General features: G+C 50.6%; 5 protein-coding genes across 5 annotated transcripts; 4 read left to right on the top strand and 1 right to left on the bottom strand.

Annotated features, from left to right (window-relative positions):
* Positions 1–742: 742 nt before the first annotated feature.
* On the top strand, positions 743–3,962 carry FPOAC1_013070 (uncharacterized protein; the record flags this gene model as incomplete). Its single annotated transcript, XM_044857412.1, has 6 exons — positions 743–1,105; positions 1,155–1,264; positions 1,320–2,032; positions 2,098–2,665; positions 2,810–3,541; positions 3,593–3,962. 6 exons carry the CDS (start codon positions 743–745, stop codon positions 3,960–3,962), a joined length of 2,856 nt encoding a protein of 951 aa, XP_044701595.1.
* Positions 3,963–6,526: 2,564 nt separating this feature from the next.
* On the bottom strand, positions 6,527–7,114 carry FPOAC1_013069 (uncharacterized protein; the record flags this gene model as incomplete). Its single annotated transcript, XM_044857411.1, has 2 exons — positions 6,527–6,619; positions 6,683–7,114. The coding sequence occupies 2 exons, from the start codon at positions 7,112–7,114 to the stop codon at positions 6,527–6,529; spliced, it is 525 nt and encodes a 174-aa protein (XP_044701594.1).
* A 3,463-nt stretch (positions 7,115–10,577) lies between these two features.
* FPOAC1_013068 (uncharacterized protein) lies at positions 10,578–11,839 on the top strand (the record flags this gene model as incomplete). The annotated part of the gene is made up of 2 exons (XM_044857410.1): positions 10,578–10,667; positions 10,721–11,839. 2 exons carry the CDS (start codon positions 10,578–10,580, stop codon positions 11,837–11,839), a joined length of 1,209 nt encoding a protein of 402 aa, XP_044701593.1.
* A 1,972-nt stretch (positions 11,840–13,811) lies between these two features.
* FPOAC1_013067 (uncharacterized protein) lies at positions 13,812–14,939 on the top strand (the record flags this gene model as incomplete). The annotated part of the gene is made up of 1 exon (XM_044857409.1): positions 13,812–14,939. The coding sequence occupies one exon, from the start codon at positions 13,812–13,814 to the stop codon at positions 14,937–14,939; it is 1,128 nt and encodes a 375-aa protein (XP_044701592.1).
* A 1,484-nt stretch (positions 14,940–16,423) lies between these two features.
* On the top strand, positions 16,424–17,791 carry FPOAC1_013066 (uncharacterized protein; the record flags this gene model as incomplete). Its single annotated transcript, XM_044857408.1, has 3 exons — positions 16,424–17,150; positions 17,198–17,228; positions 17,323–17,791. 3 exons carry the CDS (start codon positions 16,424–16,426, stop codon positions 17,789–17,791), a joined length of 1,227 nt encoding a protein of 408 aa, XP_044701591.1.
* Between the last annotated feature and the right edge of the window lie 325 nt (positions 17,792–18,116).

The following is an 18,116-nucleotide window of genomic DNA, read 5'->3' as shown; positions in this document are numbered from 1 at the left end:
AAAATTGCTACTTTTCTACATCGCAGACTACAGGGTTAAGTACGTTTTTCTCTACATCGCCTCTATTCTTGTAGTATAATTAATAGATTAGATCAGAAATTTCGGCTTGTTGTAGTTTATATTGGGTTGTAGTTGAGTCCGCAGTTTCATTTCCTCCCAGCATGCACTAATGGCAAATGTCACCTAGCGAAATCTGTCAGGGACCAGCGGGGATGATCGGCCATTACTGTTGATAGCAGGTACTGTATACGACGGCCTCGAGGCGACACTAAGACGCCAACAGCCCCATGCACCAACCTTGTTCAGGATCCTGGTTCCGCATTTTAGAAGACAGTCCGCACAAACAGGGTGCGAAGAGACATGATCAAAGACCCCTGTCGCGCTGGGAGCTGAAATGGCATTCGAGATACGAATGAGACACCCCACGCTTTGAGGGTTCCGAGACGTCGCCTTGCCTTATGAGGCAGAAGTGTGCGAGGTTGGGTTCCGGAGAAGCAACCATCAGCACGCGGTCATGCTACATTTCATGGGCACCGAAAGGAAAGTCAACACCATCCCCTTGTTAGCCACAATGCACGCAATTTCTGCAAACGAGGGGTCAATCCCGTCCCTCCGGTGTACTGGGTTTGGTGTAGGGCAGGGACATTGACTTAAAATGCTGTGCAACCCGACAAGGCAGCCCGGTGGTCCGCCATGACGGAGCCCTTCTGCCAATTCTACAAGTCCTCAGCTTGATTTTGAAATGTCCAACATTAATCTTCCTTTGTCATATCCTGCCGAGGATGGACCCCTACCCAACTCGAAGGGCCATGCGCCCGAAGGAATGTCGTCAACATCTCATCTCCTGCCAACCTCGCTCCCACCACCACCTCCTCCTGGCGCATATCCGGATAATCCACCGAGACACATGAATTATGAAGGCGCAACTTCTATGCCCCCAACACTGGGTGGCTATCATGCGCCCAGCTTCCTACAGCCTACTCCCGTACCTCATCAGATGCCCTATGAGCAACATGGAGGTTATCCTCCAAACACTCAGGAACCCTTCTATGATGGGTATTCGTCGCCCGTCCTGACTAAAAAGAAGAACACGCGAGCTTCTCAGGTACGAGCCTCTTGAGAATCGGAAGAGCGCAAGTTCTAATATGATAAAGGCGTGTGAGAGTTGCCGGCGACGGAAACATAAATGTGATGAGCAGATACCATGCGGAATGTGCTCGGGAAAGGGCGTGGAATGCAAATACCGTGACCCAGTCCTTAAGCCGTAAGTTGGGTAAAATCTTTATCTGAACCGTGCGGAGACTAAACGGTTCAAATAGCACGGACAAGGCTCAGGCCGATATCCGGGATGGTCTCAATACAGTTCTGGCTTCACTTGATTCTATCATGTCGCACCTGGGGCGCTTCGACCAGAGATTGACCAATATGGAATCCCTCTTGCACCAGCATATCGCGACATTAACTCCAACGACAGAACCATCAGCGGACGACGAGTACAAGTGCGCGCCAGCATCGCCTTACGTGGCTAACGACGCTTCTGCCGACCATTGCTACGCCGATCCTTACCGCAATCACACCTCATCGGAATCTATGCCACTTCGTATGATGGCTGAAGATGAAATGGAGGTTGAGCCCGGTCCACCTGTTCCCCCTGGTGAGCCCGCGATTCCCATCAATCATACGACTTTAGCAGGCCTGCTCTTGGAATGGCCTTCCATTAGGGAGCTTGCAAAACACCACGTTGAGCGCGAAGGTGTCCGATTCATCAGCGAATACCCCATCAGCCAAGAACAAAACAGAGGTGTTATGATGGTTTATGGGCAAGGTGAAGATGCTCACCCATCGCGACAAGTTCGAGAACCGACCGACCATGGCCACTTGGACATGGCGGACGATTCATCCGATACCGCATCTCCTTCACCGGCGGCTGATTGGGGCCAGCTTGGTGGACTCAGCCCTCCTGATCAAGTGGAATACAAGGGGGCGTTTTGGTTGATGGCAACCCTGACTTCTCTGAGCCGAAAGTGTGGGCGTATGTGGAAAGTTTCAAGAAAAACATTCTCAACATGCACCCTATCATTGAGCCCAAGATTTTAGACGATTTGGTCAGGCACTTTCTGGATAACCTCCCAGCATCACAGCCACGTCCAGCGAAACCACAAACATCAAAGCCCACCTTTGACGTTGGAGGAGGCTCGCAGACGGAAGAAGTGGCAGGCTCAAAGAGAAAACGACCGCCGGGGTTGGATGGCTCCGAGCCACCACCCGCGCCATCTCGCACTGGTCGACCAGATCGGTCCATCCACACCGCTCTGGTTCTCACGGTTCTGGCTCTGGGTAGCGTTTGCCTTCACCGCGATAATGTCCCTGATGCTGTCCTTCGCAATGGAGCCATCCCGCCGCCGTCCGATCGACGCCCTCGCCGGCGATGTTCGTCCCAATCGCACTCGTCGTCGGGTCTGCCCTCGCCGAAGGAGGAAGGGGATACGAAACTTGACGACCGTCCATTATTCCGTGGCGTGGGTGCTTCCGGCGCTGGTAGCAGCCCTACGAAAAACTACGAGGTGATTCCTGGCTTAGAATACTTTGCATATGCTACGGATATCCTTGGCAACCACACTGGCGCGTACAACATGAATAATGTATACGCCAACATCTTTGCTGGGTTATATCATGGCCAGCTGGGTAGACCAATGGAGAGTTTTGCGTTCATTCACACGGCCAGCCACAAGCTGCAGGCCATTATGCGACCGTGGGTATTAGGATCTTCAATAAAACACAGGCGATGGTGTGACTAACGAGATGCCAGGAGCTTGGACAAAATGAGACGAATCAAGCGCAACAACGAGTTCATTCAGGAAACCAAGTACAACCAATTTTCTCTCGCATTCTGGACCTGCCTGCAGTTAGAAAGTGATATCATTGCAGAGATGCAACTCCCTCCATCAGGCCTGCTCTCGCACGAAGATGATATGCCGCACCCCAACATGAGTCTCTTGCAAGGTTTCGACCAGCGTATCCTCGACAGCTACCCAGGCCAGCTATATCTACGAACTCACCTCAACAGCATCCACCGAATGTTCTACGCCCCTGAGGATCAGGCTAAACCAGGCAAGGATAAGTTAGGAAATGTTGGCGTTGTTTCTGATGCTGTCTCGGGCATGCATTGGGTCGCTCCCAGTTTCGCATTCAGAGAGGATGATCCACCCGCAGATGATATTCTGGCGGCAAGATTGCGAGCAAAGTACTGGGGAGCCCAGGCGATTACTTACCGCCCATTCATCCAACAAATTCTGCAGTTCTCGCACTCTATCAAGAACCATGCATCGAGCCCCAACTTTCCCAGCGTCATCTCCGAGTTTCGACAGGATATCACTGCACCTGCCATGCACCCCAAAGCCAGAACGCATGGCGATATCGATCCTCAAGTTGTCGAGTTGGCCAAAAAGGGCATCAAGGCGCTTATCGAGAGCACCCGTGCCTTCCATGGTCTCGGAGACAAGAGGCCGATTATCACCAATGTTTTCGGCACAGCTCACGCGTAAGTCCTTTCCCCCACCAACTGCCTCCACCTCAACTGACCACATTGTAGGCAATGGGGAAACCTGTTAATCTTATCAGCTGCATTCCGTGACCCAATTCTTCACACTTATGTGGATGAGGAACTCCTCCGAACACTGTTCCACATGACGATCCAGTTCTTGCGACAGTCGGCAACAGCAACGAGCGCACTTCGAACGGACATGCATATTCTCGAAGGCCTGCAGAGAGATCTTTTCAGCTATGATCATGATCCTCGGACCAGCTGGAGCTTCTCGAGCGGCACAAGCGCACCTAGCTGCCATACTCCAAGGCCTGGTCCCATGGCTGCGCAGCCTCGGATGCCTCATCAAATGGGCGACCAAGGGCATCTACGATCCATGCCTCACCATTTACAGATGAACCCATCGCACCGGCAGTGATAGGGTGGAAGATACTTCCCACCGGGACGTGGAGATCGGTCCCGATGACTCTCATTATTATCTTATCATAATCATCGCATGGCACCCGCTATTTTTTTCCTTCTCTTTCTTATCAATGTGATTTCGCGCTAAAGTACTTAGAATGAATGCTGAATCTTGTTTCTCTCTCTATATAAATATGAATGTGCGCCTCCTGAGAACGGACAAGCGGTCCATCCAATTACGATCCTCACACCCTGTCCGTGTTGGAAAATCCGGAGATCCCCCTTCCCTTCAGGGTTTAGACTATTATTAATCAGAAAGTCCTACTTTAGAGTTCAATGTTCTAGGTACTTATCAACCGGTTGTGGAAGTTTGGTAAACTCCGATGGGCGAATATGATTCTCGTCGCGCTTGTCTTCCTATGGGTTGTTGCAGGCCTTCCGCTTCTCATAACCGGATGCGCAGGGGGGGAATCATGGGGCTCTGAGCAATGTCCGGTCAGTCGATCGGCACATATCTTCAACGGCCTCATAAACATCATGACAGATTCCGCGCTTTGCATCCTTGCCTTTGTATTAATTAGCATGATCAAATCTGGAAAGGGACATCTCATGCTCCTTTTCAACTGTCGCATAATGTGAGTGACTCTCAGCCTACGGAGTAATCACTAATATCGCCCTAGCACGGTGGTGCCAATGATTATTGACCTCAGCACATTCGGGCCTCTATCTGATGCAACCTGGGTACTTGCCACAACTATGATCTGCTTCCAAGTCTCATTGTGTCTCTCAATCATCACGGCCTGTATATCGAGTCTCAAGGTTGTGGGGGATATTTTTTTCAGGGGGGATGGGGTGGACGGTCGAGAGTGTCACGAGCTGACGAGGCTTGGGGTTTGCAATGCCTCGCGTTCGGTCGAATATCACCAGGGCAGATACTATAAAACACATCCGACGCTTAATAGAAACTTTGGAGATGAAGAAAGGACCATAGCGCTGTCGACGACACGGACGGGAGGCGAAAGTGTCGAGCGATTGAATCCTGGGTCCTGAGTCCTGATGAGCGGGATGGGAGGGAATACAGAAAGATAAGCTCAGCAGGAAGTTCCCTGGCACCTTTGTTTTTTGTATCTTGTATTTTGTATTTTTATTTATATTTTCTTGAAATCAGAATGTAAGATGTGTCTCGTCTCTTCCTACCCATACAACAATACCATCGATCTAAAGCTGAAGCTAAAGCACCGAGGACGTTATGAACTAGCTGCAAAACGTAAAGTTGAACTTTTATGCCTAGTCTATCATAAAAGGCACAGATAGCACCTCTTAGCCATTCTGGCGGGTGCTGCGAAAATCATAGTCATGCTAACCCCAGCTCGCATAAGGGCGATACTCTACGTACCTTTCCTTTCGGTCACATAGTGTTACCGAGTCAATTATCTGTCGTCTGCCAAGAACATTGAACTCAGATAGTAAAACGCTGGCGGACAAAACAAACATGAAGTGGTGCAACAGAAGAAAAGGAGCGAAAGGCGTTACCAACACCTCCCACCACCACCGTTCCCTCAGGCTTATTGCACCTTCACTGTCGGGGGTCGATCTTAGAACCTGGGATTGGGTTTCTTTAGCAAAGGACCCTTCGTCCGCTCCGAATCTGAGGGAGTGGATGTCAAAACGGGCTGTTGCACGGCAGTTCAAAACAGGCCACCGCGCAGTTGACCGTATTATCAAAGGATTCGTCAAAACACACACATTTAACAGAAATACTCGTATCGGGCGTCCTTTGAAGCTGAATCGATTATAGAGAAGGAATATACTAAGGTATATCCGGCAAGACCACTTTATCTCATGGGAGAAGCTCCGAGGACTGATGGATAACTCTATATCAGTCAGGACCATCAAGCACGCCATATCCTTCCACTACAGGAGGATATGGAAGTCAATGGATCGACTAAAGTTTAATAAAGAAAAAGACAGAATCCGGCTTCATTTTTGTCAAGGTTGGATTGAAGATTTGAAGAATTGAAGGAAGTATGCTGCAAATCACAAGGAAGGTAGTTTCGATATTGACAACAGTTTAGTTCATCAACTCAGATGAAGTCTCTGTGGCTAACGCAAGCAGCAACCCCAAAAGCTTCTGCTTCCGTATGCCACATGAAAAGTATAATAAGGACCTTGTGAACAAGAATGATTATGTCAAACCAACAATTTCGGTCATGTTCTGGGTTGCTATCTGGAAAACGGGAAGACCTCGACTTATCACTATGACACGCGATCCGTTGAGCAATAATAACGGATATAGCTTCAATTACAGAATTCACAAGATGCGTCGAGTTGGCGTGGGAAGCTATCCCACAGGACAAGATTTTAAAGTGTATCAATTCCTTGGAGAAAGGACTGAGAGCTTGCATTTAGTTAGGCCCGAGATTGGTAGTTATACAGAATATTAAATGCTAGAATTAGGTCTTTCTAATTATATATATATCGTCTCAATTGACATCTTATTGATAAATAATATGTTGATTGTGTGGTGTTGAAATTCCTCCATGGGCGAAAATGGTGTGGTGAGGTCAGACTTTTGGCCTCTCACCGTACGGGTTGAACGATACATTCCTGGTTCATGAGGGCGCAATTCTGGCACTTGCTACCGAGGGCGCCCTGACGGCCGCTGCAGCGGATCTACAGATAGTCAGCATTTTTGAGCGGCAATGATGTTACCCTCAAACATCGGCAGGCACAAACCTTTCTCTTCCGGCAATGATTGCAAGCAATTGATATTCGTTTTCGCCGTAAAGGCGCACGGCCGTATCTGACCAGAGGGTATTTATAGACACCAGCAGGGTAGCCCGGGTAGCCATTTGGTGGTGGAGGTCCTTGAGGAGGCTGTCCACGGCAGTAGGCATAATAGGGATCCTTGTCATAGGGCTGTTGCTCGTATGGTAGACGGCGGTCATCGTAATTGTCACCTCGTTGGTCCGGCGGTGGAGGAGGATAGGCCGAAGATCGGGGGTCAGATTGCGGCTGCAGAGGCAGGAGGTACTGCGGAGGCTGATGGCCGAGAGGCGAGTAAGAATTGATGACATTGGGAGATGCGTATCGCGGCTCTGCATGCGGCGGGCCGTAGCCGCGAGAGTCGTGGATAAAGGGCAAATTACCGGTAACTGATGTAGCCATGCTGGATGGAGGAGCGTCGGAAGGCCGCTGGGCGGTATCCGGCGGAGGAGGATAGTGTGGCTGGGGTCGGGAGTACCTAGCTGTCGTCGGCCATGCTATGTTGAGGCGCAAAGGGTCGCATACGGACAGATGCGTTCAGCGGCAATCATACCAAAAGCATACAGCCGAATGAGATGGAGCACGTTCTGCGAATGGATATTTGACGATGCAGATAATCCAAAACCACGTCGGATTGGAAGGAAGAGGAAATGGTTAAGTGATCTAATCTGAGCCTTTGAGATCTTGGCCCATCGAGGACGGGACGACGAATTGCTGCGAGTCAAGAATGAGTGAGCGAGTGTGTATATCGATGGGAAAGGCAACAAATTCCAAGGGGCCTTCAGACCGCGAACCAAAGCCTAGCTCGCGGAGGAGGATGAAGGTGATCTATGGCCGTCAATAGGGTTGCAGCAGGGCAGGCTGATACTTATAGCGAAGGGAGGAAATGGGAAGGGAGGAAATGTGAAGTGAGGAAATGTGAAGGGAGGAAATGGGAAGGGAGGAAATGGGAAGGGAGGAACGTCCGATTCAGCTTGATCCATGTTGATGGTGTACGTGCAGTGCAGCGTGCACAGGAAACTCAGGCACTAGGCAACTGTGAGTAGAGGCTGAGTTTTTGGAGATTATGAATTACAGAAAGGAGGACGTAAGCCTAGCAAAAGAGACCAGGGGTAGGTTTGGTACAGGGGCTTTTGCTAAGTATAAAAGGATGGGAGCTTTTAGTGCGTGGTGTAGATAAGCCCGAAGCCGTGACGTGCCCAGGGAAACGGCGCCCGCTAGTCGCATCAAAGTGATTGGAGATAGTCCTAATCGGGGCTGTTCCATGTTCTGATGCTTAAAGCGCAAGCATACTGGACGACAATGACATACTGGGGCTTGTGAAGTAAGCTCGGCTCTGCGGGATGAAATTAGAGTTGCGGTGGCTGAACTCAGCAACAGGGATAACCTCTGCTTCCTGCATACACGGTTGTATGTAAATTTCAACGCCGTTTTCTTCTCTTGTGTCGCATCCGATTCGTCTGCACCCCTTGTAGTGATCGGCAGCAACCCCCGAACCAGAAATTGCACTGACTGACGTGACAGGGTGTGAAGGCCTATGAGGTATCAATAGTACCTGCGTTCTAGAAAGAGCACTTCCGTTCGGGCCACAGTCAGAGCGGGATCAGTAGTAGTGTTCATTACGCCCGGGAGAACGGATCTCAGGGCCTATAGCTACGCTAAGCTATCCACGTATCCCCGCTTTTCGTCCACTCTACATAGAAGAAAGCCCTACTGCCACTATAGGTACCTGCCGCTGACGAAGCTGGCACTCGCCCACGATGGCACAGTAGAACGGATGGAGACGATCGAGCCGTATGCGCTACCACCGTGGCATAGGCACATGGTGGTGGAGTACCGGTACGACGACTCAGACAGGCAGGCAGCGGCAGGTGCAGTTGCAGGTGTAGTTGCAGGTGACGGCTTGACCGAGACCAGAAAAATGAGACAAGTGCTCATCGCAACGAGCGCCTCTGCGAGAAACGGACTAGTCGGCATGGGCGGTGTTGTGCGCAACACCACCGGCGGAGGAGTGAACGGGGATGTTATAGCAAAGTACTCCGTCACTCTTGGCCCGCGAGACGAGCAGAGCGCATATACGGCCGAGCTGGAAGCGATAGCACTGGTCCTCAGGTGCATGCCTGACGGTCTCCGACATCGAGATGTAATTATTGCGACAAGAAACCGATCGGCGCTACAAGCAATTGCGAAACCTCGACAACAGTCAGGACAATGCACCACCCGGGAGATCTACAGACATGCGAGACGACTGGGAAAGGGTGGCAACATCATTAAAATGCGCTGGGTACCTATCGTCCACAAACGAGTCTTCCACACTAGGAGTAAAAGCAAAGGCAGAAGCACGGAAAGCCACAGACAGCGGATGCAGAGCAACGAAGCCGCCGTACCAGGCCCGATCGACCCGGCTGAGAGACTATGCGGTGCTGGCAGTCGCCTAACCGTACGCCCTCATGGAGGGATCGGTGGTGACAACGCCAAATAGTCACAGAGACTGGATTAAGTACATACCTACAAAGAGACATGAGATGCAATGGCCGATCCGGAGCATGCTCTGGATCCGCAGCGACCTAGAGGCAGAGCAGGTGCCGGCACGATCAGCTCTGAGGAGGCGACGATGTGACAGGCAGGAGACAAGGTGAGGCAGGGCCGATCATTAATCTCATGGACGAGCATGGCCTTCTCAGTCCTGTCTCACGAGGCACTAAGACGCGGGAAGGACCAGGCGGCGAGAGCACGATCGACCTGACGCTCGCGTCAGCTGAGCTGGCAGACGAGATGGTCCACTGCGGTATACACCCGACCGAGCATGGATCAGATCACAGGGTGATCCAGACAGAGTTTGATCTCGCGACGCCCGGGAGGACGACGGAACCAATATTGCTGTTCAAAAATGCGCCCTGGAACGCGATTAGAGAAAGGGTGAAGGAAAAGCTCTCTCCACTTCCGTGGGGCGGCGGCGCCCAGACACAGAATGACAGGTTGATGGACGTGGTCCTCGATGCAATCCACAATCTAGTCCCACGTGCGAAGCCATTACCATACGCAAAGAGATGGTGGACAGCAGACCTCAGTGTTGAATTAGTGTAGCATGATTTACTATTACTGTATCAACTCATGAAATTGGGCAGCGTTTGTGGGGTCAAGCCACCAAAAAGCCACCAGAATATCTTGCCGTCATTAGCTCGGTAGGATATAGCACGCTTATGGGGCCCTCAAACCTCTCACTCATCCGACAGCCCGCTTGTTAGAGCCGATCAGAGCTGCAGGAAGCCTGCATCAATGAAGGTGTGATGTCCACAGGCGCTACCCAATTTCATAAGTTGATACGGTACAGGCGCCAACCTCGACTGGTACATACTGGGTCTGGATAACCCCTGGTCCTTGCTACTCATTGAGAACGAGTAGCGTGACATATGGGAAGCGTGTACCCCTGTCTGCAGGATTGGCGATACCTATGACCCGTTCCTGAATAAAGAACAGCCAAGAGCGGAGAAAACCAAAACAACATAATAAGAAATACGAGAACTATCCTTTTCCAGTGGGAGGGTGATATGAGTCAAGTGGCTTACTTGGTACATCATTCTCTGCTACTACATCTATTCATACACAATCCCCACGCACGGAATATCTTTGCTGATAACAGTAGGTTCTTCGAAGAATCTCTATTACACCATCACCGTGCCTTCACCTCTGTTATGCGCCCTGGCAAAGGTTTTCTTCCGACGACTCTCCTGAACGCTTCAACTCCTACCTATGAAGGATGGCCGCCACGTGTGCAACCGACAACTTGATTGAAACAGAAACACCAGCTATCCGTAACTAGCTATTTCAATTCTAGCACATCATTTGTGCTTTATCATCAGCGATGTCTCATCCTAAAAGCCCGCCCCCGACCGCAAGTGTCGTTCGTCTTGAGCCAAGTCCAAGCCCTCCCCCAGATATTTCTACAACTCGAGTCAGTGGTCCTCATCGTCTATTGGTGCTCGTAATAAAGCTGATTGCGACTAGATATGTCCAAATCCCGGGGACATGTCCCTGCTCAGGCTTCTTAACGGCGGACGGAATCCTCAAATTGCCAGCGCAGCCGGTCGCGAAAGTCTTCTATGCGACGAAGAATCCCCCGATGAAGAAGCTCGAGGTAGGCCCGCGAACGGAAATCCCCTGAGCGGGTTGCCGCTTCCGCACCTTGCCGTAGGCGCACTGGGAGCTGCTTCAATAGCTACAGTACCCAAAATGATACCTGACATATCGATACCAACCGACCATCCAGGTGCCTTCTCACCAACGACGCGATGCGTTTCTGCCAATAGAGTCACATCACCACTGATTGACTCATCCATCGCACCCTTGCCGCCGCTTCATGGAGTTCATGCGCCAGTTGGCGAATCCAAGGAGACGCTACCCTCACAGTCTCTTCCATCTCTACGTTCCACTTTTGGACACCTCAGAGATCTGGCTCCTGGAAATTTGCCAAAACAGGAAGTTGGACGCATTCCTTCAGGGCTTTCGTCGACTTTCTTTACCTCGCTAGCTGGGAGCACTGGGCATCGCTTCAATGAAAGCAACCTCTCATCTTCACTTGATTCACCGCCAGAAAATTATAGAGAACTTCCTCCGCATTCTGCTCAAAGTACGAGTATTCACTACTATACAACAGATGCCACTCATCCTCGTGCCCCAACAGAATATAGTAGTAGTAGTAGCAGCAGCAATGCTGCCGAGGCTCCAAGTATCGATCATTCTGTTTTAACGCCTGCCAATTCCACCTCGATCAACTCTACCTCTATCACTGACCGCATGAGTCTTGATGGCACCACACACTCGCAACATATATCCGACCCCTACACATGTACAGTCCCGGGATGCAATGCCTCGCCATTTCGGACTCAGTATCTCCTCAACTCCCATATGAATGTGCATTCGCCAAGGCGGCCGCATTATTGTTCAGTAAAAGGGTGTCTAAGAAGTGAAGGAGGCACGGGCTTTAAACGCAAAAATGAATTGAACAGACATGGCTTGGTTCATGAAACTCCAGGATATAAGTGCCCATATTGCCCTGATGCGGAACGCAATTATCCACGACCGGATGGTTTACAGCGGTACGTCACCTCGCAGGCTCAACTATGATTTGATTGCATCTCCAACCCTAAGCTCGGATATTGACAGTGGCGTTATAGACACGTTCGTGTACATCACCAAGATATAGACAAAGATGATCCACAACTACGAGAGGTACTTGCTCAACGACCAGACGGACTAACTCGTCCGCGCAAAGGACGCCGAGCGCCCGGTTGAATATTTCCGACCAGACTGGTGTCAAACTTGTGGGACATGGTGAAACCTACAAGCAATTCTTCAAAGTTATGGGTTCATTGACGGTGTTTGATCTTTTATGTTCGGGGCGTGATTATCCGGTGATTGATGGGCTGGACAGCTCCGAAGTTTTGATCCATCTTCAACGCCCTCAAGACTCTACATCTAGTCTCTGCCAGATATAAACCTATCGGCCAGGGTTTGTAGCACGTGGCGTCTGCGTATCACTCACCGTCGCATCGGGGTTAGACGAGAAGCTAACCGGGAGAACTTCGATGTGTTCGTAATACTGTGCCGGACTTCTGTAGCCTCGTACTACGCTACTATTCCGTTTTTCACATCTAAGTATACCACCATTCCCCGATACGCATAATGTGCTCATGAACATCTTGTTCTAAAAGGTGGAAACCCATTGGGCTGGCGTACGACAGTCTTTGACATCTTTGTGGCATGTCTTCTGTCACTATGAATTGGTGGCGCACCATAACTACGATCACAATTGAAAGGTGGTGTCCTGGGAAGAGAGGATATGGCTCACTGTTTTGTACCATGGAAATAGATCCATGGTTTACCATGTTAAAGAGGCTTGGAAATAGTCCAAAGCCGGATGAAGTTAGTATTAAGTGATCGAGACGGCTGGCATTTTGGCCTCAACGGTGATGTCCAAGTTACCCTGCAGCTTTTGGGATAGAATACTTACCAGGAACTCTAGCCCAGTGTAGAATTATCACGTAGCATCACTTTGAAGCTGAGCACATCAAGATTCGGGTTTGAAGAGACGTTGGGACTGTGGTTGCGGGTGCGCCCGACCTGTCACGGTTTAATGTTAGTTCCAGACTCCCTGATGATGTGTGCAAGGTAAATCCGTTTCGCGAAAAGAATTTTCCGCCTCTACTCCCCCGCGTGCTTAATTCCTGCAGATCAATCTAAAGCTTGGAATGACAATTGTAGAAATCGCAATGGTGGTGGTCAGACAACTAGGTAGCTCAGCGACTCTCAATGAGGGACGTGTGTTGGTGCTCGATTTGGATAATGCCAAGACACAATTCTCTGCCATCCCGGGTATTACTTGCGACTTGCTCCAGCGACACCTCGACCGCGTGTGATATCGCCTGTTCGCAAAACCATTTTCTGCTCTAGATGCGGAAATGACGTCTTGGTTCTGTTAGCCTCGGGCATGTTGATCAATTCCGCGTGCCGCCGGAGTTGTGTACATGGACAGCGACAAATAGGTGCATAACTTAAAGTTGGTGCAGGAGTGTACTTACGGGAACATAGGACAAGGACTGGGTCTGGGCGGCCCCTGGTCTCTGTCGCGCGTCAGGGACGTGTGGCATGACATCCCGAATGAGTACCCCTGCCTACGGAATTACCGGTGGACACCCGTCCAAATAGAAGATTCGCTGAATGTGAGAAAGATCAGAGCCAACAGGAACAAGCAGCCCAACAGCTATCCTTGTTCTAATAGCGGATTGGATGTTTGTCTGATTTTGTGAGACATTGAAGATCCCTGGTATGCTGGAAAGTGGTCCGAGAACAGGCAGTGGCTTGCTTAATAGCGGATGGGATGTTTGTCTGACTGAGACATTTAAGATCCGATACCAGGCATGGCCACTCTATGCTTGTTTGTCCTCCCATTATCCATCTTTCTTAGCGGCATCGAGATTTGCGATTTGCAACATACCTAACTGCCTCTGAGCCTTCGACCGCCGCTAGGCTTCAAACCTATTCTTTTGTGCCGCCTTCTACTCGGCTTTCCTGACCTGTACACTGATTCCTTTTTCATATGGCTATGGACGCTCTCAAAAACCTTGCGAATAACGTCCCGGACTGGCTGCAACGCCTCGACGACCTCAGCGGCCAGATCGACCGACGACAGGCCGAGCTGGCCGCTGTCGCCGCAGCAGAAGGAAAGAGCCGAAAGGCAAAGTCCCTTCGTAACAAGGGCTCGACTGAATCACTAAAGCCCAAAGATAATCCCCCGGTGGTCAACACTGAGGATTCTGCCGACGAAGACACAACCCAAGATGCCACAGCGCAAACGCTGACCAAAACCTCCGATCCACCAAATGTCCATACATTGAGTCCATCCTCCATTCGGCAGAAACAAGAGATCACCAAGACAGCGCAGGCCAGGGCACGAGCTCAGGGTAGGGAGAGGCGCAAGTCGTCCTCGATGATGTCGAGCGAAGACACTCCCGCCGTCGGCACAAAAAAACGTACGGCCATTGTTTATTATGATAGCTCTGTCCAAGGCTTCTTTGACGAACTTGCGCGATTCGTCTCATCCAGTCGCAACCTAATGCGCAAGGCCAAGATGGCTGCACGAGTCGCCCAGATCAAGAAGTTGGCCGAGCAAGACGCGTCAGAGGATGGCAACAACGATGACGCACTCCCGTCACTACGATATATGAGCAGCAGACGATTCGGCCCCATGTCAATAGCGCGGCCCGGTGCTGGCGATCAGCCACCCGATGTATACGACAATCTTGATAAAGGCCTCGAGTTTGTGCAGAGCTTGTGTGAGCGCGGCGCTCATCAGTTCCTACGCGATGGAGATTGCAACGATGAAATCAGCAACGTACGAAAGAGACTTGCTGAGGTGCTTGAGATGGCCAAGACAGAAATCGAGCGCAAAGGGCCTGAACTGGCCAAGGAGACAGGCGAAATGGGCAAGATCCGGACACGAAGACCCATCAGTATGCGTCGCGAAATGTCCGCTGGTCTAAAAGAAGGCAGCCCAACACCGACTAAGGAGGAGAATAAACAAGAACCCGAAAAGCTAGAAGCTGCCAATCCCAGCCCAACGCTGGATCCTATGGCACCTATCGAGGTGGACCCATATCATGGTGGACGAGGGCATTGGGATGAAGATTCCTACGCTACAATATCGATCGACCTGAGCGATGCGTAGCCGTGGGCCTTGATTGTTTCTAGTCCGGAAGAAAGGCATCAGTGAACTGTGCGGACTTCATTTCGTATTTTAGTATTACCTTTAATTAACCACCCGTACCGCGAGATCGCTAAGCGCATGTTTTCTCATTGTCAAGTACAATACAACATAGGTGAACATATCAAACAGATCAGATGAGTATACGTGCCATACCGGCGCCACTTCCTCTACCTTGGTAACTCCGCTCTAAAGGAGTTTTAATAGTAGAAGGATATAGAGAACTCTGATTTTGGGAGGACTACTATTGCCTTTCATGCATATCCTCTCAGAACATTCGTCGCAATGATTTAGTCGTCGCGAAGCTGCGAGAAGGAAACCCCGGTGCCAGATCGAGAACCACTAACGGCTTGGAGTGCCACTAAATAGGAGGCTCGGTGACAGGGTTCAAATCCACGACACATCTGGGCTCAGTGTAGTGAAATCAGGGGTTGCACGTGGCGCAAAAGGATCCGTGCACGACTGCACGGATCGCTATATGATCTTAATTCCACCAGAAGTGCTAGTGTAGTGTCGTGGATTTGAACCCTGCTCGGTGTATGCGAAACCGCCTATAAACAAAAGTTTTGACAACGGACTGCCGACTTTAGCATCGTATTTGCTCCACCTCCAAGTTGTTTCATGTCTTGGGCCAACCAAAAAAAGCTCGTCTGGAGGTACTTCAATTCATTAGAGAGTTTGGTTATGGAAGTTGTACCAGCAAACATCTGAGCTGACCATTCATTGACCTGGTGAAATGACGTTACTGCACATACCCCTTTTGTGAGGGGCAGAAGCGGAGCATACCTTAAAATGGGGTAATTGTACTGACGCCCACTCGATGGGATATCAACCCGCCGCGGGCAATAAGAATGATGCCAGGAGATCCACTTGTAGTTGTGGACCTGCATACGCAAGCTCTTCAATGGAGAGTTCATCGGCACGTACCGGGTTGGTGATGTGCGTGCTTAGCGAGGTACACAACTGCGGACCGGGATCCCCTGGATCTATGTAGGCCGTCATGGCAGGTAAGGTTGTCTCGTCTCCGCATGTCTCCGAAATTTTCAGCCCTTCCAGCACATAGGAACATGTTCCGCCCGCCCCGGCGGACGGCAACCTGGTAGTCCGTTATGAACAGACCCGCACTTGCGGCGTCCGTCTTATTGGCGCCTCCGGCGCGTGATTGGCTGCTCTGTCAGAAACGTCAATTTCGGACGGAAAACTGCACCGGTCTTATTCCATTCCTACTCCAACATTTAGCCCAAGCCTCCGTTATCGAAGCCTAGGCTTTTACAACACGACACGACCTTTCACCACTGGCGCCTCCTACCTACGCGATATCCCGACTTTGATCAGCCTAGTTCTCTGGCAGAAAACAAAAGGGTGAAGCGGGAGTGTGCACATGATCCTGTTTCAAATCGTTACAGAAGCGTGAACTCGCCATATAATCAGCATCCTTAGTGACCGAGATGTATGCTGGCCCGTCTGGCTTTGGCCACCTCCATAACCACTTCCAATTTCAATCGCCCGCCGACATTGATGGAAACAGCCTCAAGAAGAAGCTGGACACAACTCGACCGTTCGGAAGATCACCACCCCAATTACTACCCAGCGCATGGATGAGCGAGCTTATCTCTTGTGGTATTCCAGGCTCTTCTACAGGGTTGACCGAGACACCAGTTCATTCTTCTATTTCTCACCCAAGCGCCCCTTTCCCCCATCGAGATAGATCACCAAATGGCATCTTTGATGTCGACTACTCACTCCCAACACGATTAAAAAGGAATAATAGTGATGATGCTTATATGCCTGGCGGTCAAAAGAGAAGGGCAGCCAGTCCAAATGACGGTCACCCTACCATGCCATCAGACATGTCTCATCGACGTGAGATGAACTCCCGCGGATCCCCTCAAGGTCGCTTCACAAGCCTCCCTCGAGGTTCCACTATGCCTTTCGTACCAACATCACGGAACAACTCACATTTCTCGACAATGTCCATGCCGATGCACCCAGCTAGCATCACTACTGCCACCTATTTCGGCCGACGCTCACCAGTGGGGTCATCCCTAGGCGGCATCTCATCAACCTCTCTCAACCCCAGCCCTCGAACCTCTATTTCTAGACGGGGATCAATCCACTCCAGTACTGCCTCGGGTGCAAGCACATTTGGAATCACGGAAGTGCAGCAACCCGGGGGTGCTAAGGCGCAAGGCTTCTTCATGTGCGAGTGTTGTCCCAAAAAGCCCAAGAGGTTCGAGTCGCTCGAGAACTCAAGTAAGTTAGATCTCATACTCCGCAGACCCACCTCGAAGGAGGCTAGGTCAGATACTTCTCTGGCTTGGTGGATTTAATGCTGACCAATTACTAGTGCTCACGAGGCTGAAAAGCAATACAAGTGTTCATTCTGCGGCAACCGCTTCAAGAATAAGAACGAGGCAGAGCGCCATCAAAACTCCATTCATGTGCGCCGTCATTCGTGGTCATGCTCAGCTCTCTCCGGATACTATAGGGCCTTTCACGATTCTACTAACAGACCTGGCGAAGCTGACACCTGTGGCTATTGCGGCGATGAATTTATACGCTCTGGTCGCGGCCCTGGTACGGGTGTCTTTAACGGTGGTAATGCGCCTTGGCACGCCACGGACCGGGACTGGGATGGCCGCATCAGGCATCTGCGGGAGGTTCACAATTTCGGAGACTGCAAGTCGTCCAAAAAGTTCTTCAGAGCGGATCACTTCAGACAGCATCTCATGCACAGCCACGCGAGCACAAGTGGAGAGTGGACCAACATGTTGGGGAAGGCCTGCATGCTTGAGGAAGACCCAACACCTCGGTAAACGAACCAGTTCACTTGTCGGCTATAGTTAATCTGTCACGCTTTTCTCACGCCCTGTTCCTCGGGTTTTACAGGAGCGGGAAACCTCATCGAGGCTGCCGGTAGCAATCAAGAAGAGCTGTCAAATCGATTGTGCTTTGAAGGGAAACGTAAACGTGCCGAACAAAGCTGATTCGATAGCACGGCATCAAGTAATTACATATTGACTAGCCCTCCAACTAAGCCGAGGTATGAAATCCTTGGTATACCACACTTCGAGCCCCTGTTCTCGATCAAAATAACTATAATAAATTGCGAGTACCCAGCAACATTGTCGACACAACTAT

Source organism: Fusarium poae (assembly GCF_019609905.1).
Source record: "Fusarium poae strain DAOMC 252244 chromosome Unknown contig_1, whole genome shotgun sequence".
In the NCBI taxonomy this organism is placed as follows: Eukaryota; Fungi; Ascomycota; class Sordariomycetes; order Hypocreales; family Nectriaceae; genus Fusarium; species Fusarium poae.
The sequence above is the reverse complement of the archived record's forward strand: the minus strand, read 5'-3'. Positions and strand labels throughout refer to the sequence as shown.